Below are 24,655 nucleotides of genomic sequence, written 5' to 3'. Positions count from 1 at the left end.
CGAGAAGACGAGATTAAAGCGGGGAAATCAAGTGTACATGTGACGATCCTAACATGAATAAAATGTGCACAAAAACCATTTCGAGTGACTGATTTGTCCCTCCCCAAAACAGCAGCAAAACATCAAATGTACAGCACATAGCCGAGTTCCAGCAGCCTATTTTAGAACAAACTCGAGACGTACAATGAAGGCAAGTTAAAACGGGAGTGAGCAGGCTTAAAAAAAATGAATTGAACATCGCCAAATTTCTGCCATGGACAACCCAGAAATTCCAGCAAGAAAACACGCAATTACATGAAGAGGAGACAAGTAACACCACGCTCGAAGTTCTTAACCGGTTGTATAACTGAAAACTAAGCCATAGGAAAACACCCAACAACCATGTAAACTGACCACAAACACTCCAAAATCAACCGCATACATGAAAAAATCATAAAGAATCAAACTTTATCAAACAAGGGCATGAAAATAACACATAAGACGGAATTTCGACATTTTTGTCGAGTAACCTATCACCGTTACCTTTAACTCCTTCAAAACTCCGAGAAAACGTCTAAAAAGTATGAGCTTCTCACCGGTTCTTCAGATTCTTAAACAAGAGGAAAGAAAACGAGATAAAAGAGCTAAAAATCAGAACTTTCATGAGACGGGTCAAACTGAAATCACCACAAAAACAATACTTTCTTACCTCAAAAGATGAAGAAGGAAATAAGGAGAAGAATGGTACAAAAATTAAGAGGAATGGTTGAGAAATAAGGGAGAGATCTTGGGTTGAAGGTAGACGAAAATGGCGTTGGTTCTCTGTGTTTTGTTGCTGTTGTCGCTGTTTGTTGAAAATGAGAAAAGGACGAAGACGAAAGAAAGAGGTAAAGGCAGGGGAGTGGAGACGGGTTATACAACTTATACAACCACAACAAAATATCTGCAATCATTATATCTATCTATATAAACTAATAAAACAAGAACCACTAACAATTTCCTTTCCCGCCTACTTACTTACTTGCTTAGCATTCCCACATTCAATATATTACTATAATAATTCCTAGATTATAGGTTACAGTTACTGCCATTCCAAAATTTCCTTACTATTATATTAATTACTAAAACTACTATTATATTAATTATTAAAACTTTCTCCTAAGTCCTACGTTAACTATGCTACCTATCCTAACTATCTTCCTAGAATATAGTTTACCAGTAGATAGATTCATACCTTACTAAAATCCATATTATACATAATTACATTAATAATACTATAATAGTATAACATAATATTCCTTAATTACTAAACCTTCCTACTATACCCACTAAATATATTATATAACATAATATTCCTTAATTACTAAACATTCCTACTATACCCACTAAATATATTACTATTATATTAATTACTAAAACAACTTTCTCCCAAGTTCTACGTTAACTATGCTACCTATCCTAACTATCTTCCTAGAATATAGTTTACCAGTAGATAGATTCATACCTTACTAAAATCCATATTATACATAATAAACCCTAGCAATGCCCAGACTCCTGACTATATATATATATAAACGTACAATATGCTACTCATAATCATCTTCCACTTCCATTAATTGCCATACAAATATTTCTCACTGTGCTACCATGGCGGCAAACAACAATTACGATGCTATTAAGTCAATCATCTTCCACTTCCATTAAAGCATGTACAAAGTGAAATGTGACGGTCTATAGCTAGACGGATTTTGAGACGGGAATTATTATCATTACAGTCCTTATTATTACTATCCGACCAAAAATACGTATACATTTATTCTTATATAATTTACGCCTCAAAAATATAATTTAATCGTACGTATTTTTATATAAACGAGCTTTTATATAATACGTTTATAAAAAATCGTGTTTGACATAAAATTAATTAAATTGAGTAATTTAAATTCAAAAATATATAATAAAGTGATTAAACGGTTTAATAAATTTTAAATGTCAAAATAGGAAATTCGCGGGTGTTACAATCACCCCATCTTTTAAAAAGTTTCGTCCTCGAAACTTGAAAGTAGAAATGAAAGGTTATTTAAAATAAAACGGGAACTGGAATCGATAACCAAAACATTTAAAAGGTTACTTATCGTAAGAATTTAAAATTCTTTCAAAAGCTTCAACTAAAATTTTCCGACAGAACCAAGTCGAAAGACAAATCATTTGTATAACTCAAAGTCAAAGTACTTTCAAAAACATTAATGAAGAGTTTTCAAAAGTATAAGTCTCATTCATGGAACGAAATTGCTCTTGTCGTGCACACAAGAACGCTAACTTTCCAAGCCAAAGACAAAGTTAAAACAAAAATTATTCGCCGACAAGTGTAGAACAAGTTATCAAACGTCTCCAATAACGAGTTCTAACATCCGGTCAACGTCAAAATCAAAAGAGAAAGGCAATTCACTCAAACTTTCCTTTGCAAAAGCCAAAATGGAAATAAAAGTTTCACTTTCAAACTCGAAACGGAGTCAAATTCTTGAAAATATAGTATTAAACTTTGACAAAGGAATCAGAAATAGATCAAAGTTAACAGAAATTGGTTAAAAATTCAAAGAAATATCAGGTTGAGCAATTAAATTCATGATAAATAAGTCTATATTTAAAGAACAAATAGGAAACTGAATCAAATTTTTATTTTCAAATCCTTAAGATAGGTAAGGTTTTTCAAAAGTAACATCAACTTTTAACAACGAATCAAAACTGGTAGCTTGAGATGTTTAGAAATTGAACAAAAGTAAGGTAACTTAGATAGCATAAAAACAAGGTACATTAAGAGAGTTCAAACTTAACCAACAAGGAGTGCTATGATGAACTTCATAGGGTAAGAATTGAAGTCAAAACAATAAGAATGTCAAGGGTAGAGTTTTTATAGGCCACTAGCATCAAACTTAAGGGAGGAGCAAGATGAAGCGGGGGAGAGAGGGATGAACGGTAACGCTTATGGTCAAAGAAGAAGGGAGATTAGACATCAAGAAAACGCCAGGTACTCAATCCTGAAACAACAACATCATCCTAAACGGTTCTGAAAACTTCTTAACAACAAAACCTATAATCACAACACTCCCAAATATTTCCTCAAAACACTCATGTTACCTCATCCTAATCTGTTTCCTGAAACAGGGTACTCCACTATAAGTGTGATCTCACCACTCCAAATCCTCAAACATCCACAAACAACTTCCATAAATTGAAACTACGTTCTTTAACTTAACATTTGGTGTCAACCATGCCATTACCAATTCCAGTTACTAAAACAAGTGATAAGACTTCCCAACAATGTCGCTTACTTTCACTCTCATACCATACCTCAAGTAGTAATCAACATCACTCACTTACACCAACTACTAATCCCACAATTAGCATTCCTCATATGGTAACATACCCATTATCAAAACCTCATATCCAAAGCGTCTACGAAAGCCAATCACAAACTCGACTTACTCAGTCCAATCTACATCCTCAAATCCACCATTCAATTTCATCCATTTTAAGTGAAGTACTAAGCACTAGCATCCCAAGACACGTCTCATTACACTTCCCAAGCCTTTCAAATCCCAAACATAAACAACAAAGCCAAGTTCTATAACCTTAGTAACCAATGCAACTCACACTTGACACAAAAAATCCACCAATCAAATATACTCACTCTATCAAGGATCTAGGTATAAGAACCATCAAGTATGTCTCATCACACTACTTAAGTCTTTCTAACATCACAACCTCTCAAAACCAGGTTTAAGGGTCAAACACAACAATCTCCTCAAAAGTCAAATTTTTCAACCAAGGTCAACATTCCTCAAAAGAAAGAGTACCATCAAAAGGCGTTAAGGAAGGATAAGCAAAGAACAAAGGACAAGGTAGGAAATATAAGAGTGACTTACAAGGAAAAAGAAAAGAGAATTTAGAAGAAGGAATAAGCATTAAGAAGTAAAGAACAGGGCAAGGTACACAAAGAATGAGAAACATCTCCGAGGAAGCAGAAGCATTCTTCAAAGGTTGAAAAATCTTCAATCCTCAACAATAGGCACCAAATCTTGATCACCACACTGGTAAGTTTACGATCATTGAACCAAGGGCACAACAATTATTAAATGACAATCAACAAACATGTTAGAACCTAACAAGGAGCAAACACACTACAGACTACCACCTTAGGTCCTTAAGTCTACCCATCTCTCATTCATTATTCAGGGTCAAGTTCAAATTAAATTCGGGGTACACGTGTGTGCGTCGGGAGCAACATAGGCTCTGATACCAACTGTAACCCCCCGGCCCAAACCGGGCCGGAAGCGGTTACTTATGATAGCTCACCGGGCTGTGTACATGGCCCACAGATCAACACGGGTCCTTTATAGCGCATTTTGTCCTCACTCATGCACATCCCGGAAACCTTCCCAGAAGGTCACCCATCCTAAGACTACTCCCAGCCAAGCACGCTTAACTTTGGAGTTCTTTCGCATGGATGACCATAAAAGAAAGTGCACTTTGTTGATATGAGTATTACTTCCAATCCCTTTAAGCACTAGTCATTTAAGCCTATCACTGGACCTCTTCAATTACCGTGGGGTGTACTACTCATATCAACAAAGTGCACTTTCTTTTATCAACAAAGTGCTTAAAGGGATTGGAAATACTACTCATATCAACAAAGTGCACTTTCTTTTATGGTCATCCATGCGAAAGAACTCCAAAGTTAAGCGTGCTTGGCTGGGAGTAGTCTTAGGATGGGTGACCTCCTGGGAAGGTTTCCGGGATGTGCATGAGTGAGGACAAAATGCGCTATAAAGGACCCGTGTTGATCTGTGGGCCATGTACACAGCCTGGTGAGCTATCATAAGTAACCGCTTCCGACCCGGTTTGGGCCGGGGTGTTACACTAAGATCTTGCATAACAAGATATACAAAATAAGGAAAGGATCAAAACTAAAGATACATACAATAAACCATACATATGGAATGGCAAATAAGGTAAATAAAAGATATACTTTCCTATGATACAAAAGATATAAAAAAGATTGCATAAGATAGTTTATTCCTTAATATTCCCCCGCAAGACGGACTGTCCATTGAAAAGGCCGATCTTGGATAATAGAGCTTCAAACCGAGGCCGAGGTAGTGGATTCGTGAGAATATCCGCTAATTGATCATTACCACTTATATGAGCAACACGGAGAGTGCCAGCCTGAACCTGTTCACGAACAAAATGAAAAGCAAGAGCGACATGTTTCATGTGAGAGTGAAATACAGGGTTAGCGGAGTAGTGAGTGGCACTTAAATTGTCACAATAAATTGCAGGAGGAGAAGTGAAGCGAAGATCGAGCTCAGTAAGAAGGGACTTGACCCATAGGATCTTAGACGTGACATGAGCAACTGCGCGAAACTCAGCTTCAGTAGATGACATAGCAATGGCATTTTGTTTCTTTGAGGACCAAGCAATCGGATTCTTGCCACGATAAACGATATAGCCAGAGGTGGAGACGTAGTTGTCCGTATCTCCGCCCCAATCCGCATCACTAAAGGCGTGGAGCTGGAGAGGATTTTGACGATGTAAACGAAGACCAAGATGCATTGTTCCATGAAGATATCGTAGCAAACGAGTGTAGGGCTGACCAGTGAGCAAGCTGAGGACGTTGCATGAACTGGGCGAGTCTGTTAATGGCAAAGGAGAGGTCAGGCCGTGTGAGAGAAAGGTACTGCAAGCTGCCAATGGTGGAGCGATAGGCTGTAGCATTACAGGCAGAGGTATTTGTTTCAAGGGTAAGGGAGGGATAAGTGATCATGGGAGTGGTAGATGGTTTGCATTCAAGCATGTCAAGGCGCTGTAGAAGATCATGAATGTATTTCGTTTGGGAGAGTAAAAGTCCTGAGGAAGTAGGAGTGACCTCAACGCCTAGGAAGTAGGAGAGGGCACCCAAGTCTTTGAGAGAAAAACGGGAGGCCAACTGTTGGATAAAATTGGTGAGAAATTGAGTCGACGGACCTGTAACAATAATGTCATCCACATATACAAGAACATAAAGAGTATTTCCATTATGAGTGTAGATGAAAAGGGAAGGATCAGCGAGGGACGCTTTGAAGCCGAACTGTAGCAGGTACCGTTTAAGTTCATTGTACCATGCTCGGAGAGCCTGTTTAAGGCCATAGATAGCCTTATGAAGCCGACAAACATGGGTAGATGTATCATCACTGATGAAACCGGGTGGTTGGGTCATGTATACGGTCTCATTGAGCGTACCTTGGAGGAAGGCATTATTGATGTCGAGCTGTCGAAGGGACCATCCTTGACTGAGAGCGATGGAAAGGAGCAATCGAATTGTGACGGGTTTAATAATCGGACTGAAAGTGTCAGTGTAATTGATGCCATGATTTTGATGAAAGCCTTTGGCAACCAAGCGGGCTTTGTATTGTTTAATTGTATTATCGAGATTGTATTTGACACGGAACACCCACTTGCAGCCTACCACATCGTGAGCTTCATGGGCAGGGACGAGTGACCATGTGTTATTTCGAAGTAACGCATTATATTCCTCAATCATAGCGGCACGCCACTGGGGTGAGGCAAGGGCTTGTTTTGTGGTATGGGGAAGCGAATTTGGTGAGGTCGTAAGGGCTAGTTTGGCATACTTTGGGTTGGGCTTTCTAATGTTGTTTGAGAGACGGGTGACTGCTCGAGGGGGAGGGGGTGGCGGGTTGGGTATGGGGTTGATTATGGAGGTACGGGTTGAGGTGAGGGTAGGAGAGGAAGTGGAAGTGTGGACAGGGGTGGCATCAGGAGTTGGTGAGGGAGGGATTTCTAGCGTGGGAACAGAGGAGGAGGCAGGCGAAGTTTCAGGTGTGGGAACAGGGGAGGATGCAGGGGTGGCGGGTGGATTTTGGGAATTGGAATTGGTGGCAGGAGTGGAGACTGTCGAGGGTAGGAATACGACTGGTGGTTCACACCAGTCCACGATAGATGGGGCCGTGACAGTGACGGGAGTGGAAGCAAGTCGGGTGTAAGGAAATGTTGTTTCAACAAAGGTAACATGACGGGACGTGTATATGCGATTTGTGGTGGGATCGAGACAGTGATAGGCACTTTGAGTAGTTGAGTAGCCTAAGAAGACACAAGCGATTGATTTGGGATCGAGTTTATGGGAAGTGTAGGGACGAAGCCAAGGGTAGCAAAGGCAACCAAAGGCACGGAGTTTGTTGTAGTTGGGTAACTTGTTGAAAAGACGGAAATAGGGAGAGTCATTGTGGAGAGTAGAAGTGGGTAAGCGATTTATGAGGTACACGGCTGTAGCTAGTGCGTGAGGCCAGTATACGGTGGGGATTTGGGCATGAGTGAGGAGCGATAAGCCAGTTTCAACTATGTGACGATGTCGCCTTTCAGCGTACCCATTGTGTTCGGGTGTGTGAGGCGGCGAGGTAAGATGTGATATACCCTGTTGAAGAAGGGTAGGTGTAATTTTGATATGTTCACCTCCATTGTCAGAGAAAAATTGAACAATTGGACGATTAAAAAACTTTTCGACAAGGAGTTTAAATTGGTTAAAAATTGCGAATGTGTCGGACTTGCGTTTGAGAGGGTATAACCATGAATATTTTGTGAAATGATCAACGCATAAAACATAATATTTGTAGCCATCGCGAGAGTGAATTGGGCTGGACCAAACATCGGAAAAAATTAATTCCAAAGGAGCAGATGACGTAAGTGTAGAAGTAGCAAAAGGTAATTTGTGGCTTTTATTGATTTTGCACGCATTACAGTACTCAAAATTAGAATCGGAAATAGATAAATTTGAACTACGCTTTAGGAAAGAAAAAACATTTGATGAAGGGTGACCCAAGCGGTGATGCCACAGCACCGTGGAGATGGATGAGGAAGCTAGGAGGGCTTGAGGTGAGGACGGTTGCCATGTATAGATGCCACGATCAATGTTGCCGTGGAGCAGTATCCGTCCCGTTGAGGCATCCTTAAATAAGAAGGCAGATGATGAGAACTCAATAATAGCATTATTATCGAGACAGAATTGAGAGACAGATAATATATTACGAGAAATTATAGGAACATGAAGTACATTGCGAAAAGAAAGAGAAGAAGAGTGAAAGGGAATGTCGAAGGAACCTATATTTGAGATTGGTAGCGAGGAGCCGTCACCAATCACAACATCGTCCGGTCCTTCATAGGAAGCATGAAGAGAGAGCGTGGACAAGTCGTTGGTGATGTGGTGCGTGGCACCACTGTCAACGAGCCACGAGTTGGGTGCGGAGTCAGAGGCAGTGGCGGTGTGGGCTTGAGGTCGATAATTGGAGGAGCGAGGAGGACGAGTGTAAGGTTGAAGGGTGAAGTTAGGATGGTTTTTCTTGAAGTTGCGACAGGATAGGAAAGTGTGGCCCTTTTAGCCACAGTACTGGCAGACGGAGGATTCTTTGGGTGGGGCAGATTGGTCAGGTGGCGGTGCGGATGGTGTGTAGGGCCGAGGAGTGAATCGTTGCTGCTGGTGGGGACGAAATTGAGCAGCGAAGGCAGTAGTTGGTAGTGGAGTATTTGTTGTGGTTTCAGGATTTTGTAGTTCGTAATTGATTAGTTTTTCGTGCAAGGCGTCGAATGAGATTGGTATGTCTCGTGCTTCAACGGTTTCTTTGATAGCACGGTAGCGAGTGGAGTCGAGACCACGGAGGACCTTGGCAATAATGTCCTCGGGGTCCATGGGTTTGCCAAGGTTAGCTAGTTGAAGAGTGCAGGTTTGGATTTTGTGCATGTATTCGGTTATGGTTTGGTCCGAGGTTTTGGTGATGGATTCTAGTCGGGTTTTGATTTGAAGAATGTGACCCCTCGAGGGGTTGGCGAAGGTGGAGGCTAGGGTGGACCACGCAGCCTGTGACGATGTTTCTTGAGTCACAAGTGGGGCAATGGAACTATCAAGAGTTCCGACTATAGAGGCAAGTAGAAGACGGTCTTGTCTTGACCAAGAGGAATAGGCAGGGTTAGGGGTAGGCTTATTTTCAACGATGACAGTTTTTGCGGGATATGGGTGAGAGCCATCGAGAAATTGGAAAAGTTCTAATCCTTCAAGGAAGGATTGAATTTGGAATGCCCATTGAGTGTAGTTGGTGGTGGTGAGGGTTTTGCATTGAGAGAGATTGACGAAGATGATAGGAGTATTTGGTTCGGCAGTGTTGGGGAGGATGAGTGCGTGATTGGCCATGATTGAGGAGTTAGGTCGTAGGATCGAAGGCGGTTGATACCATATAAGATGTGAAGAATTATTATGTTATTGAAATGAATATTTACGTACAATTACATGAGCAAGGATTTATTATGGGTTTGTAATTGTACAAAGAAAGTGTTTGAATAAGTTACTTTAGATTAACTATGTTGCTAGGACTATTACCTCACATACCCTTGTCGGACACTCGACACTCGGATATGGGTAGGACACTCGCCCACTTCATTTTAGACCGAAGACCTGATTCCCCCCCCCCCCCCCCCCCCCCTAAAATAGTCGAGTCTGACACTTGGACACGCACACCTGTCGGATACTTCTAAACAAGTTTGAGCAACATAACTTTAGAATTGATGGTTGTGGTGGTGGTGTTGGAATCGGTGAAGCTTGACCAAGGATCGATGATTGTTACGGCAAAGATAGGACCGTGGTGGTTTAAAGTAAGAAGCTGGTCGATGAAAGAAAAACACAAAATTAATCATGAGCAATTCTTTTGAACGACGGTTTTTTCCGTGTTTTTTGGGGCAAAAAGTGACTATTAAATGGAAGATGCACAAGACTTGAGAAAAAAGTCTCATTAAGTTTCCCATAGTTATTGTTAAAATGTTTGCCATTTAACTTATAAAATTAATGCAAAGTTAAATCACAAATTTGAAGTCGGAAAATGCAATGACCAGAAGATTTTTTTAGGTGTTTTTTTTCCCAATTATTTTAATTGTGTCATAATAACTAGGTAGGTAAGTTATATTTTAACTTACCCTGTGTTGAAAATGAAGATGCACACATAATGTTTTCGAATGATCCAAAATGAATTGTCTAGAATTGCATGGGTGAACATTATTTCTTTCCCATCCCATTCTTAATTTGTTTTGCTACTTCGCTGAATGCAGACTTATACGTAAACCTTGATGTAGGTTTTTCTCTTGGTTGGAGCAGGTTTTTTTGGAGTTGACGTGTTTGGTGTGCGTTCTTGGTTCTACTTATAATGGAGGTTTGTTATTATAAGTAGGAATGAAGTTTACTTTGGTGCGAGCGATTGATGTGTGTAGTGTGCTTCCCTTGTGGTTTCTTATATTGGAGTCTTGGTGCTAAGTTGCATATTGTTGCAGGATATGATGTAAAGAAGTTTGCTTTTGTTCGATTGACGCTTTTAGCGTGCTTCCTTTCTGGTCTGTATCATCGGAGTGTTGTTTCTATGTTGTGAATGTCGATGAAGGATTTTTAACAAGGAAAAAGTGTGTATTTAGCTTCCTTGCCATGCTTCATGAAATTTTACAGTGGCTAAGTGTCATGAAACTTTGGAAAGATGTGTTGGCGTACTGGTCGACTTGATTCTTCTCCCGTCTTAGACTTAAAAGATGGATAGTGCCGTCTTAAATGAGAAATTTTTTTATTAGTTTGTACAATCATTTTTTTTGCTAACATTATGGTACAATTAAATGTTGTACTCCCTCCGCACATAAGTGTTCACCTCATTTCTCTAATATATGAGGAGTATTTTCATAAAATGGGGTGAACATAAGTGTATAGTGGGAGTAATATATTTTTCTCACTCTGGTTCAAAGTGTTGTAGCACTATTGTTAATGTTAATGTTAATTTTTTTATCTTACTGTAATTATAAGAAATAATGTTAATAGAAAATAGAGAAACTCTATATTAGAACAAAACCTAATAAAATAACTCACGGATAATAATTTTGATTTGAAATTATACTCCCTTCATTGTGTCAATTGTTATTGTTATCATTGTTTGATCTCTCACCTGTTTCAAACCTTAACAAAAGAATATGAGCACAGTATCATATTCTAACCACCCTTAAGCGAAAACATAAAAATAAATGGTAAAATATGAACCTTTATAGTATTGAATAAAAAAAAAGTAAAATATATAGGGAATCACAAATGACTTGTTTTTATTCTCTCATTTAGATTTTATTTGACATGTCATAGGTTTTTAACGGATATCGACCATCATAAATAAGAATTTGTGTATTTTTACATGTTATCATTGGTGTGAATAAAATAGGTAGTATTTGATAAGAATAATACTTGGAATCTTTTCCAAACGTTCGTGACTTCGAGTTGGTTGGTTTCTTAAAAACCGAGCGCAACTTGTACATTTGAAATTTGGCGATTTTTACAAAGGTTGTCGAGATCTCCAAAATTTGTGTCTTATTCCAAATTCAATGGGAATATCTATCTAGACAGTCACAAATTCTTATTTGTGACGGAAGGTATCCGTTACAAATAAGAGACGGATACCATATTCCCTCACAAATTACCCATTTGCCTTGAGTGGGGGAAGCACATGGGGGGACCCTCCTTTGTCCCCTCTACCCATTTCCTCTCACAAACTACCCGTCGCAACCCGCGATCCGTCGCAAGCAAGACTTACACCTAGACAGTAGTCAATATAGTAATTTGATGTGAATCCGACAACTTACTATGTACTCACGTGTTAGCGTGTTGATCGTACAAATTTTATGTCTGCTCACGTGCCTCAACGGCAAAAATCCATTATTATATTCCAAAATTTCCAACTATATTTCCCAATTATCCATCAGTTCTCTTTACTCACTCAAAAATGAAAAGAGGCTGTGTTTTACAATAACTTTATTAATAAATAAATAATAAATAAATAAATAATCGTAAAGATTGCGATGGCTGAAGCGGCGGCGATCAGCTTGGCGAGTGATGCCGCAAAGGCCACGGGTCGGCTTTTAATGGGTCGAACCATCGAAGAGATGAAGATGGTGTGGGGTCTCAAGGATGAGCTTGAAAAGCTTAAGACCAAATTCTCGAACCTCCAACTCTTTCTCAAGGACGTAGAGAGCGCAAAACATGCTGACAAGAGAGGGCAGGTCAACGATTGGGTTTTAAAAGTCAAGGATGCGGCTTATGTTGCTGATGATATCATTGATGATTACGACTATGAAATCATCCGAAGGGAACGCGAGCAGAAAAAGCAATTCCGAGGCTTATTCAGTCGTAACAACAATCCCATTGTATTTCGGATTAGGATGTCTCGCAGGGTTAGGGATGCCTTAGCCATGTTTGATGAACTAGACAAGAATGCCCAAAACATGGGTCTCAAGCAAGTGGAAATCACAAAAGATGGGATTACAGGGATGTCTTCAAATAATGATGAAGGTAGCGAGAGATTGAGTCAAGCTCGACAACATGCAGCTGCTAATGCTACTGAATTTGTGGGGAGAGAAGAAGAGAAGAAGAAATTGATAGAGATAATGTGCAGCCCAAGTAATGAGGAAGCTCTCATTTCTACGGTTGCCATCCTCGGACTTGGAGGTATACCCTAATCTTACTATCTCATTTTAGACTTCAATTATTTGTACTGTGCTGCCCAAAAAAAAAAAATTATTTGTGCTCTCTTCCATTTTTGTATGCCAAATCATGACAACATGGTCAAGTTATCAAAACACAATAGCTACGGTTGAGTTTATCGATCCGGTACTTAAGAGGGTAAGGGGTGAATTAAGTACCCTTTTGAAAATTAAAGTGAAATTAAAGCGAATAACTTGTTCACGTTCGATGCCAAATTGACAAATTGGTAAAAAAAGTAAGGGGTTATGGACAAATTGGTAAAAAAAGTTTATCTTTGGACAAATTGGTAAAAAAAATGATGAATTGGACAAATACACCAAAAAATAAGTAATCATCCAAATAATTAGTGTGTAATCAGTTACTTGCCCAATTTCGGGTCTGTTTGTTGATCAGGTATGTTTCGGGCAGCGGTGTTTGTTGGGTCTGTTTCAGAGTAAGCGGGTCGGTTATTTCGGGTCGGGACTTTTACGGGTAGCAGTGTTTGTTGGTCGGATCTGTTTCGGGTTAAGCGGGTAGGGTTATTTCGGTCTAGGTCATTTTCAGGCCAATAATTAAGAGAGAAAAAAGTGCATTTTAGATTATTACCTATTTATAGTTTAGTTTTAATGATTAATTTTTGAGATATTCTACATGGTAACCCTATGTTTTTTCGTTTTCTACATGGTAACCTCATTTTCACCAAAAACGTCTTTGACTGGCCATAACTCACAACCACGAGTTCCGAAAGCGACGATTTTTTTTTTTCAAATCAAAGATATCATAAAAGCGCTCAATTTAAAAAAAAAAAATGTCGCATTCCGAATAATTAGTGTGTAATCAGTTACTTGCCCAATTTCGGGTCTGTTTGTTGATCAGGTATGTTTCGGACAGCGGTGTTTGTTGGACTGGTAGTCATTTGAGTAAGCGGGTCGGTTATTTCGGTCGGGACTTTTACGGTACTTGAGTGTTTGTTGGTCGGATCTGTTTCGGGTTAAGCGGGTAGGGTTATTTCGGTCTAGGTCATTTTCAGGCCAATAATTAAGAGAGCAAAAAGTGCATTTTAGATTATTACCTATTTATAGTTTAGTTTTAATGATTAATTTTTGAGATATTCTACATGGTAACCCTATGTTTTTTCGTTTTCTACATGGTAACCTCATTTTCACCAAAAACGTCTTTGACTGGCCATAACTCACAACCACGAGTTCCGAAAGCGACGATTTTTTTTTTCAAATCAAAGATATCATAAAAGCGCTCAATTTGAAAAAAAAAATGTCGCATTCCGAACTCGCCATAAAGAGGTACGGTCAGTCAAAGTTTAAAGTTTAACTGACCGTAATTCTTGCCACGAGTTCAAAAACTGACAATTTTTTTTTTTAGATTAAAAGATCTCGTAAAGCCGGTCAATTTGAAAAAAGAAATCACTGCTTTCAGAACTCGTGGTTGAGTTATGGCTAGTCAAAGACATTTTTGGTGAAGATGAGGTTACCATGTGGAAAACGAAAAAAACATAGGGTTACCACGTAGAATATCCCTTAATTTTTTTTATTGCAACGTAAATAATTTAATTGTGATTTCATATGGTCAGTTAGAGTTATGTTTATCGGGTCATTTTCAAGTTGAGTATTTTCAGATCGGGTTATTTCGGGTCGGGTCAGTTACGTGTCAACAAAGCTCGGGTCATGGTCGGGTCGGGTCAATTCCGATTCCGAGTCATATTCGGGCTCCCAAAAATGCAATACCTTTCATGAACTATTAAAAACTAACCTAAATTGAATGCGATTCAACACTATCCTCTTGCTCCCCGAAACTTACCCGGCCAACAAACAGACCCGAAATTGGTAAGTAACTAATTACACACTAATTATTTGGATGATTACTTATTTTTTTGTGTATTTGTCCAATTCATCATTTTTTTTTACCAATTTGTCCAAAGATAAACTTTTTTTACCAATTTGTCCATAGCCCCTCACTTTTTTTACCAATTTGTCAATTTGGCCCGTTCGATAATAGCACGGTATACAGGCAAAATGAACAGTCACGGAAACTGTTCAAACAATCAGAGTTCTCCTATACTGTGATAACTCAGCGCGTGAATCAAAAAGAAAAGTAAAACGAGAAATGAAAATAACCAAAACGAAAAGAAGGCACGAGACACGAGATTTTTACCGTGGTTCGACCTACTTTTAAAGGTCTACGTCCACCTCTCTCTTATTAATATTCACTTTATAACCAAACCCGATTACAAAGTAAATCCCCACGATCAACCCCGTACCCAAAAAGCACTCTCTCACAAAAAGAAAATTACAACAAACTTTGTCTCCTTATATGGTTTAATACTTAAGAACAATGGAGAACAAATTAGTCCTATGAATATGAGAAACTTAAGCACACGAGAATGGTTCACAGGACACGAAAAAAACTTTGCAAATGATTTTTAGATTAAAATACACGTGAAGAATGATTTGCAAGACAAAAGCTTTTGGTGCAATCTCTAATGCTCTATTTTTCGGTAAATCAGATGGATGGTCAACTACAAATATATATAGGAAAATAGTTTGGAAACAAATCCTATATTTTTGGCAAAGAGATAAAGCAAATGATATCTTTTAGAATAAAAATATTCAATAAAATAATTTGACTTATTTTGTAAGATAAATCTTCCAAATATTTTCCAAAGATATTTTTTTCAAAACAACCAGAAAGTTATCATAAAAATATCTTAGCCAAACTATTTTATTCAGAAAATATTTTATTCGAAATTCTTTCTTTGCCAAAATAAATCACGTCTTCTTCATTCTGTACTGGTGAACCATTCAGTGCTGAACAGTCTTCGACACTGTTCAGAACACAACGAGTGAGCTTAAGAATCATATTCATACAATGTTGCTAGACAAAGACGGACATACAAGTATAGCAGCTTCCAACCTCTTTGATGGATGTAGTTCAAACCTCCAACATTAGAACTCTTGCCAAAACAATGAATGAGAAGGAACAAAGGATTGGGAACTTGTCATCATCAAGAATCATAGCTCAACAACTACCTTTATTAATTTTTTTTACATCATCCGGTTTAGTCTCGATTTAAGTAGGGACAATGACAGGGCAGTGGCGGAGCCACGATTTGAAGTTAGCGGGGTGAAAAATTTCAGTCGGGGCGAAAGGGTAATAATATAAGGGGGTGTCGAAAAAATTCGAAAATTTTAACTTTAAATCTCGAAACCCCAGCGGGGGCGACCGCCTCTGCTAGTCTCCCCCTCGCTCCACCACTGAGGAGGGTGAACCACTAGGGTGGTAAAACTCTCCTAGATGAGTTTTAACACTCCTGCATTCCTAAGTCTCAAACACGAAACCTCTAGTTAAGTTAGAACAACTCTTCGCCAGTTATCTAAGTGCTCTTGGGTACCATTATTAGATTTTGGGTTTTTTTTTTTTTTTAGAAAAAAAAAACCCAACAATGGGTTAATGCATAGAATCAGCCGCAATAATACACATCAAATACTCCGGAATTGAATTACTCCAGCATCTTCGACCTATTGTCCACGGAGATGCGCGAGCAAATTCATGAGCTAAACGATTATAGTTTCTACGAGTAAAAGCAAAAGAAATCGTATCAAACCAATTACATAAGGAAAAAATGTCTTTATAAACTAAGAAAACATCGATGCGTCCATGTTTCCGAAACTTGATGTCGTCAATTACGTTAATGCAATCGCCTTCAACAATCACCCTCCGACCAATATGTTATCTCAATATGCTTTAACCAAACACGCGAAATTAGTAGATTGATTGGTCAATCTACAATATACGATTAAGACTTTGTTCTTTTGGACAATTTCAACTCATTTTGGCTCTATTAAGTTCTATTAAGTTCTGTCAGCTTCATTTAATTCAGTTTAGCTCTTCTCTTCACAAATTAACTCTTAATTCAGTTCATTCAAAAAATTCCAGTCCAAAAGAACAGGGTCTAAATCGAAATATATTAATTTCACCTAATATGTTATTATCTACCAAAAATAAGGCCTATAAGTGGGATGTGACACCCATATACAAAGAGGGGTGATTAAATTATGTTCTCAAACTATCATGGGTACAATGGAAGAACTTTTTTTAGTTTTGTTCTTCCTTTATCATGTCATATTTTAACAATACTAATAATTAAGCATTTTTAGCCACAACTAGGTTTGTAACCCGTGAAATTCACGGGTTTATCGGTTTTACTTTTGATATTTTTATCGTATTGTTAATATTTGTTCGAGCAATTAGTTGTTGATCAATTTAAAAATATACAGTTTTGAAATACATAGAAATTAGTTAGTTAATACCTTATTTCTTTGATAACTTTGGTTTATTTTTTTAAATCGAATCTTGCAAGTGACAATGTGGTAGCTACTAATTTTGAGAAACTTGACAACAGAGCAATGACAAAGACGACTCAATATATAATTTCCTACATATATTAATAGGTTTTTCCAACACTTCCAAACTAGGTAATTTAGAGATGATTTTGGTGTATATGATAATTTGGGGTAAAATAATGGAGTATGGATCCTCTCCATTTCCTTCAATTTCCTCTAATGCAACAATATTAAATCATTATTCATCCTCCAACTCATCAAACAATCAACCGTTGGATCGTTTTAAAACGAAATCTTGAATGTTAATAAGAAATGTAAGGAAATGGAGAGAGGCATAAATGGAGAGAATCCCAATTGAAAATAATGTGTAAAAGACTTACCTCCAGAAGCTTCTAATGTGTTGGAACCAGATGGACTTAAAAGTTTTTTGAAACAACAATTTAGGGGGTGTTTGCCCAAGCTTTTTAGGTGCTTTTTTAATTGTAAAAGTAGAAGTTGGGTCAAACACTATAATTTAGGGAGATAAAAAACCACTTTTGAAAAGTCAGAAATTAATTAAAAGCTACTAGAAGCACATTAGAAGTTCACGTATTTTGGAGTAATCGAGTGAAAAATGTACTAAGAATAATAAATTTATGAACTAAGCGAGTATTTTTAAGAGTGTTTCTCTTGTAAAAAAAGTAAATAGGGTTATTTTGTAGGATTTAAAAAAACAGAGGGTTACCTTGTAGAAAATCTCAAAATTCAATTGGAAAAGAAGTTAAGGGTCACGGCAATGCGTATTAACAGAGTTGAAAGTTACCACGTGTGTTCTCTGAAAAGTAAGGTTATCATGTAGAATTTGAAAAAATACCGGGTTATAACCCAACAATTTATTATAGTTATTCATTCAAAAATGAATTACTACCTCTGTCTGGATTATTTGTTTACCTATTTCCTTTTGGAATGTCTTATACCGTTTAATCTTTTTCTCAAGTACTCATATGTCATAACTCATAGCTTCATAGGCCACCATGCTTATATAGTTTAGAAGGTAAGTAAATACTCATTCACCAAAAACTGAAACAAATAAAAAAAGCAGCAAATTCTGAACTAACGACCATTACAATAAGCCATAAACCACCATGTACTCACGTATCATGGATTCTAGGCAGGTTGATAATTCCGAATATAAACTAATACTCATTTGCAAAACTCAGTAGATATGTGTTATTAATATTAACAGTCTACCTTACAACAATTAAAGACTTTTCATAAAATCAAAACCTTGTACAAAAGATTTATACGGAGTAACATGCTAACCAAACAGAATATGTATTTTTAGCATCATCCTTGGAGTATTAGACCAACTTAAAAAATAAATAAAAAACATGTATAAAATAAGGTTCCATTAAAGCTTGGCACTGATTGAAACAGAGGGCTCGAGGACCGACGATGTTTTGTCTACCTTCAAACTTTTATTCAATTAACTGGTTGACACCATTGTTTATCTCACTATGTAATCAACATCACATGATCACATATCTCACTGTGTGTATAATCGACAAAACGTATCATAGTACAAATGCGTCTCCAAATAATGAAAATCACAAATTCTAATTTTAGAGGTATTGAGAGTTAATCTCGACAAAACGTATCAAAATACAAATATGTCTCTATATAATGAAAAGTTGAAGATAATTTTTATGAGTTGGTATTTATTTTGGTACTTTGTTTGACTGACTATTTGGTTTGATCCTATACGCGGTAATAGGTCTTGGCAAGACAACCTTTGCAAGATGCCTATATGACAGCAAGGATATTGATGCTCATTTTGAGAAAAAGCTTTGGATAAGTGTGTCTGATAATTTCACCATCCCGATCCCGAGAATCCTGAATGAGATGCTTGAATATGTTACATCAAGTAAAGGAAATTTGTCCAACATAGATGCAATCATAAAGAAACTTCAAGAAAATTTGAAGAATAAAAAGTATTTGCTTGTCCTTGATGATGTATGGTGCGACAATCAAGAGTTATGGAGTTCCCTGAAAAATGCATTGCAGAGGATCGGGGGACTTCCAGGATGTCTGATTTTAATCACCACTCGTCTCAAAGAAGTCACAACGGGATCCCGAGCTGTAACACACTCGTTAAAAAAACTCTCAGAAGAGCAAGGTTGGGCTCTTTTAAAAAAACTTCTCCAAATTTTATAATTTTAGAAGAAATTGGGAAAAGGATTGTTAAGAAGTGTGACGGTGCCCCTTTAGCCATAAAAGCAATCGGAGGTATACTTCAATCGAAGCAGCTTCCAAGTGAATGGGAATTAATAGAAAAAAGTGAGATATGGGATTTGCCACAAAATGATGAAAACCAGATCCTCCCATCACTAAGGTTGACCTTCGACCATTTGCCTTGTCCCTCTTTAAAGCAATGTTTTGCTTACTGTGCTGCTTGTCGTCCTAAAGGCCACGTGATGGATAAAGATGAATTGGTGAATATCTGGTTGGCTCAGGGTTTTCTTCATCAGTCTGAAACAAAAAGTTTGACAATGGAGGAGATTGGTGAGGAGTATCTAATGGTTTTACTGAATTATTCATTGCTAAATGAAGTAAATCACATGCAATACGACATGCATGATTTAGTGTACGATCTTGCCGTGGATGTTTCTGGGAAAGATCTGTTGTTCTGGAAACCAAAAGATGAACAGAAAATTAACAGTTGTCGCCATTTAGTTATTGATACGAAAGATGTTGAAGCTCTATCCAACCTTCCTATAACAAAGACACTAAAGAAGCTGAGAACAATTTCTAATGGACTGCCACACAATGTGTTGACCCATGCAAAGTACCTGCGTACTCTATCAGTCGATGCATGTGAAATAAAAGAGCTGCCTTCTTCTATTGGTTTGCTTAAACATCTTAGATTCCTCAGTGTTTCATATAATCCAATTGAAACATTGCCAGATTCAATCGGGAAACTTTACCTTCTGCAAACACTCAGACTTCTTGACTGTTTTGATATGAAGGTCCTCCCAGCAATATTGTATAGGCTGACTAACTTAATTCATATCCCAACAACTACTCTCATGCACGCATCTAGAGGATTACGAGAGTTAACTAATATCCACACCTTACCCCGTCTTTCTTTGGGTGGTGATGATGATGATGATGATGATGATGATGGATGGTCTATAAATGAATTGGGGGGTCTGCAAAAGCTTATGGGAGAGATTCATATATCTGGTCTAGAACTTGTGAAAACTAAGGATAATGCAAGGGAAGCTGACCTTGCTGGAAAAGCCAAGGTTTCAAATATAATCCTAGCTTGGGCGAAGGAAAGAGAGGAAATTAGCGGAGGGAGCTATGATGAAGATGTTTTGGATGGCCTTCAACCTCACCCAAACATAATATCTTTGGAATTACAAAACTTCTTTGGTCTGACGTTTCCTTCCTGGATGGTGAGGATGGCAGTTGTGTCCGAGGGTGGAAGTTCCCCCTCGTTGCTCAAAAATCTCACATCTTTCAAGTTACTGAATTGCAGTAGATGCGAGATGCTCCCTACACTAGGACATCTACCTTGTCTGAAATATCTGGTTTTGAGTGGACTCAAAGTGGAAAGCTTAGGAAAAGATTTCTATTCTGTTCCTTTGAACCAAGGCAATAACAAGGTTAATCGTGTGTCATTTCCATCTCTGACAGAGCTTAAGATATTCAATTTCAAATCACTGAAGACATGGGTCTTGCCCTCCACAGGAGAAGAAACAATTGTATTTCCTCTTCTTGATGTTATTAAACTTGAAGATTGTCCTGAGCTAGAAACAATTCCCGCCTTGGATTATTTCCAATCCCTTAAAACACTACAACTTTCACATGTTGGCATCCAATCGTTGGAGATTACCAAACAAAATCCCTCGTCTATGTTGTCACCTGAAGTGAACTTGAAGCTTGAGACACTCGAGATATATGAATGTGAGAAGCTTGTGTCTCTACCTGGTGAGCTGCAATTCGTTGCATCTCTCAAGACGGTAAAAGTGACTAACTGTCATGCTCTTACTTCTCTTCCAAATGATCTTTTCAATGGACTCGCTTCCCTTACCTGGCTTCTTATTTGGGGATGTAAAGCACTAAGTAATATCCCTACCAGCTTGGAAAAATGCGTTTCGTTGGCGAGGCTCACAATAATTGACTGTCCATCTGTAAAGGGCCCAACGCCAGATTTCAGCAAGTTGAAGGGTCTACAAGAGCTATCTAAAACTGGAAATTCCATAGAGTTGATGATTTCCATGTTGAAGGCGGTTGAACATCTTCCTAACCTAACGAGATTGAATACCGGCAGGTTTAGTGATAAAGAGGAACAAGAATTATACTTCTCTGATGTGACTCCCATTCTACAAAATCAATCTCTCCGTGAATTAGAATTGGAAGGATGCCCAAATATAAAGTCACTACCTGAACAACTTCAACTTCTCACTCAGATTAAATCTTTGGGCATATGGAACTTTGATGACTTGGAAGAACTTCCAGAATGGGTGGGTCGTCTTTCATCTCTTGAGGTATTACGGTTGGGAAGTTGCGAGAAATTGAAAGATATACCATCAAAGGAGGTTTTCTTACAGATGACACGATTAAGACTACTGTCTATTTGGGAGTGTCCATTCCTAGCTGAAAGCTGTGTCAAAGATGATGGCTCTGATTGGAGCAAGATCTCGCATATCCCCTCTATTCAGATAAATTTTAAGGAAATTCAAAACATGGAGTGAATCGTAACTAGGTAAGTATATCATCGTGGAATTTTTATATGAAATGCTGGATGTAAGGTGAGGATTTACTATGGGTTTGTAATTGAGTTGCTGCATTTTGTTGATATAAATTTTAAGGTAATTCAAGAAGTGCTTGTTCAGGTATTCCCGAATTTTGTTGTTCTTTTATTCTGATTTAAATTTCATTCTTCTTTATTTTAATTTTTAAAGGAAGGTTATAGATTGCTGGATGTGACCTGTGGGGGGCGGTGAGTGTTAAATTTCATTCTTCCTTATCTGATCATCTTTTCTTGTGTAGAAGTTATTTTAAGAGGGTTAATAAGGTCAATTATCCCTTGCTTTTATATTAAGAGTGATTTAAAACCGTTTTACCCATTCGCCTTTTATTTTGGGCATATAAAAACTTGGGATTACGATTATTAAATGGAAGATGCACAAGACTTGAGAAAAAGTTTCTCATCAAGTTCCCATAATTATTGTTAAAATGTTTGCCGTTTAACTTACAAAATTAACGCAAAGAAAAGCTCGTCAATAAGGTTATATTAAAATCACAAATTCCAAGTCCGAATATGCAATGACCAAAAGATTTTTCTTCGATGTTTTTTTTTTTCTCTCAGTTAATATCATCGTGTCATAATAACTAGGTAGGTAAGTTGTACATAAGGAAATTCGATGACTTGGAAGAACTTCCGGAATGGGTGGGTCGTCTTTCATCTCTTGAGGAATTATGGTTGGGAAATTGCAAGAAATTGAAAGATATACCTTCAAAGGAGGTTTTCTTACAGATGACACGATTACGGAAACTGCGTATTTGGGGGTGTCCAATCCTTTCTGAAAGTTGTGTCAAAGATGATAGGCTCTGATTGGAGCAAGATCTCGCATATCCCATTTATTGATATTCTATAAATTTTGTGGCTATTCAAAACATCAAGTGAATCGTAAGTATATCATCGTCAAATTTTTATTTGAAATACTTGTTCTGAATTCTTTAATTTCCACGTAGATGTATTCCCAAATTTTGTTCTTTTTATTCTGATTTAAATTTCATTTCTCTTTATTTTATTTTGTAGAGATTGTTAGAGATTGTTGGAGGTGGGTGTAGCTGCATTCTGTCGAGCTTGACGGGAGTCGCGTTGTGAGTTACTCCGTATCATGTAGCTCGGTTTGGGTGCCTCATATATAGCTGGATAGTTCTCCGTATTTGTACTAAAATTTCTTGTGTGTGGGTTTTTCTAACGTGTGCCTCAAGCGCACAGATTAAGAGTCTAAATATAGAAAGAGTTAAAGGAATATTTTACTAAACATGGAATAAATGAGTTGATTTTTACATTTACCCTAAGGGCACACATTAAGAGTCCTTCACATTTACTCTTATTTGGGATTTGCTGTTTGATTGCTCTCAAACTGATGTTAGCATTCTTAATACGTATCATCAAAACTAAACGATTTATCTAGAATTCATCATTATTTAGGTTCTCGCCATCATTAACTATTACCATCAAATAACATAATCAATAATATGAGATTCACTACCAAGAAATTGAAAGAGAAAAACTGATCTTAACCTTCTAAATATCATCAAAACCAAATAATTTATCTAGAATTAGACTTCCGAGAGGCGTAATAGCACAAATTAAATTAATAATTTCAAAGACGAAGATGATGATTGATGAATAATAAGATAATTACCTGTAAAAGTAGTGATTCAAAGAGCGGTGGACGACGCCGGAGGTGTTGACTGATGACGACGGCAAGAAAGGTGTGTCGGCGGTGGTGAACTTGGTGCGTTGGTCGAGTTTCCGTTGCTCGTTCTCTGTTTTTGAGTATTTATTGACCATTTTTACTTTCTAGACTTGTATTAACTGGTCTAGTTGAGTGTAGAGGTGTGCAAAATTCGGTCTGAACCGAAGTCCATTGGATCGGGATTTGAGATCGGAATTAAAAATTTATAACTGTCTCCAGTAGGGATGGCAATGGGTAGGGTCTGGGTAGGGTCCGCCTAGACCCGGACCCGACCCGAGATTTTCCCTTTGGACCCGTACCCGACCCAGACCCGCAAGGGTCTAAAATTTGAGAACCCATATCCGGACCCTATGGGTAAGGGTAGGGTTTGGGTCTATCCGCGGGTCTGAGTTTCAGCCACTTTAGTAACAAGATTAACAGCTATGGGGTCTACAATGTTAAAAAAAAATTCATACTACTTTAACATTATGAGTTTATTAATCTGTCGTTAATGGTGGTTGTCGGTCGCCGGCTATTAGAGAGGTGGTTGCCAGTCGCGTATCAGTGCTGTGGTGGTGGTTTTCTTGTGTCAGTGGTGGAGTTGTGGTATTGTCAGAAGAGTTTGGTTGAGTTTTATCACTTTATGGGATGAGGGAAGAGAAAAAAACTTTAGTTGGGTTTCTACAGTCTGCCAGTATGAATTCAGTAAAGTTGTAATTTTGATTTTTTTTTTCCTTTAATAAAGGGTCTAAGGGTCGGGTATGGGTCTCATAACTTAGACCCGGACCCGGACCCGAAATATTTTCTTAAGACCCATACCCATTGGATCTGAAAAAATGAGACCCATACCCGACCCATTAGGGTCCGACCCTCAGGGTCTGGGTCGGGTCCCCGACCCACTGCCATCCCTAGTCTCCAGTTCAACATTTTTTTTAAGTTTTTGGTTTTTAGTCCGCGACTGGTTTTTTCCGGTTTAGATCATAATTATTGTAATTTGATTTCTTTTATTAAAATAATAATCCTTCTACTACTAAGAGAATAAAGTTCTCAATAGTTTTCCCTCCAAAAAGAATCTCCTTTCCAGCCGCCACCCTATGCCGAAACACCAGCGAGACTGTCACGCGACTTCCAGCCGACCACCACCCTTCGCTTCATCCACCACTTGCGCCAAATCCAGATGACCAAAACACAACTCGCATCAACCACGCCACCATGAACTCCATACGGACACCCTTGCCCACCGCATAAAATTAAGAGAGTCCATAAGCTAACAAAAGGGAATA

At 38.0% G+C, this 24,655-nt stretch overlaps 1 protein-coding gene across 2 annotated transcripts; it reads left to right on the top strand.

Annotated features, from left to right (window-relative positions):
• Positions 1-11,781: 11,781 nt before the first annotated feature.
• Positions 11,782-23,000, top strand: LOC141604830 (putative disease resistance protein RGA3). Of its 2 annotated transcripts, none has more exons than XM_074423345.1 (2): positions 11,782-12,538; positions 18,665-21,799. In XM_074423345.1, exon 2 carries the CDS (start codon positions 18,906-18,908, stop codon positions 21,648-21,650), a length of 2,745 nt encoding a protein of 914 aa, XP_074279446.1. In that variant the 5' UTR covers positions 11,782-12,538; positions 18,665-18,905; the 3' UTR covers positions 21,651-21,799. The 2 variants fall into 2 exon arrangements, with proteins under 2 accessions (XP_074279446.1, XP_074279447.1); XM_074423346.1 differs by lacking the exon at positions 11,782-12,538 and adding an exon at positions 22,721-23,000 and having other exon boundaries at positions 18,916-21,661.
• The last annotated feature ends 1,655 nt before the right edge of the window (positions 23,001-24,655 follow it).

The sequence above is a fragment of the Silene latifolia genome, chromosome 10, assembly GCF_048544455.1.
Source record: "Silene latifolia isolate original U9 population chromosome 10, ASM4854445v1, whole genome shotgun sequence".
NCBI lineage: Eukaryota > Viridiplantae > Streptophyta > Magnoliopsida > Caryophyllales > Caryophyllaceae > Silene > Silene latifolia.
The sequence above is the reverse complement of the archived record's forward strand: the minus strand, read 5'-3'. Positions and strand labels throughout refer to the sequence as shown.

Excerpts from the sequence above, each read along its gene's own strand:
- LOC141604830 (XM_074423345.1), top strand. The coding sequence starts at position 18,906 with ATGGTGCGACAATCAAGAGTTATGGAGTTCCCTGAAAAATGCATTGCA.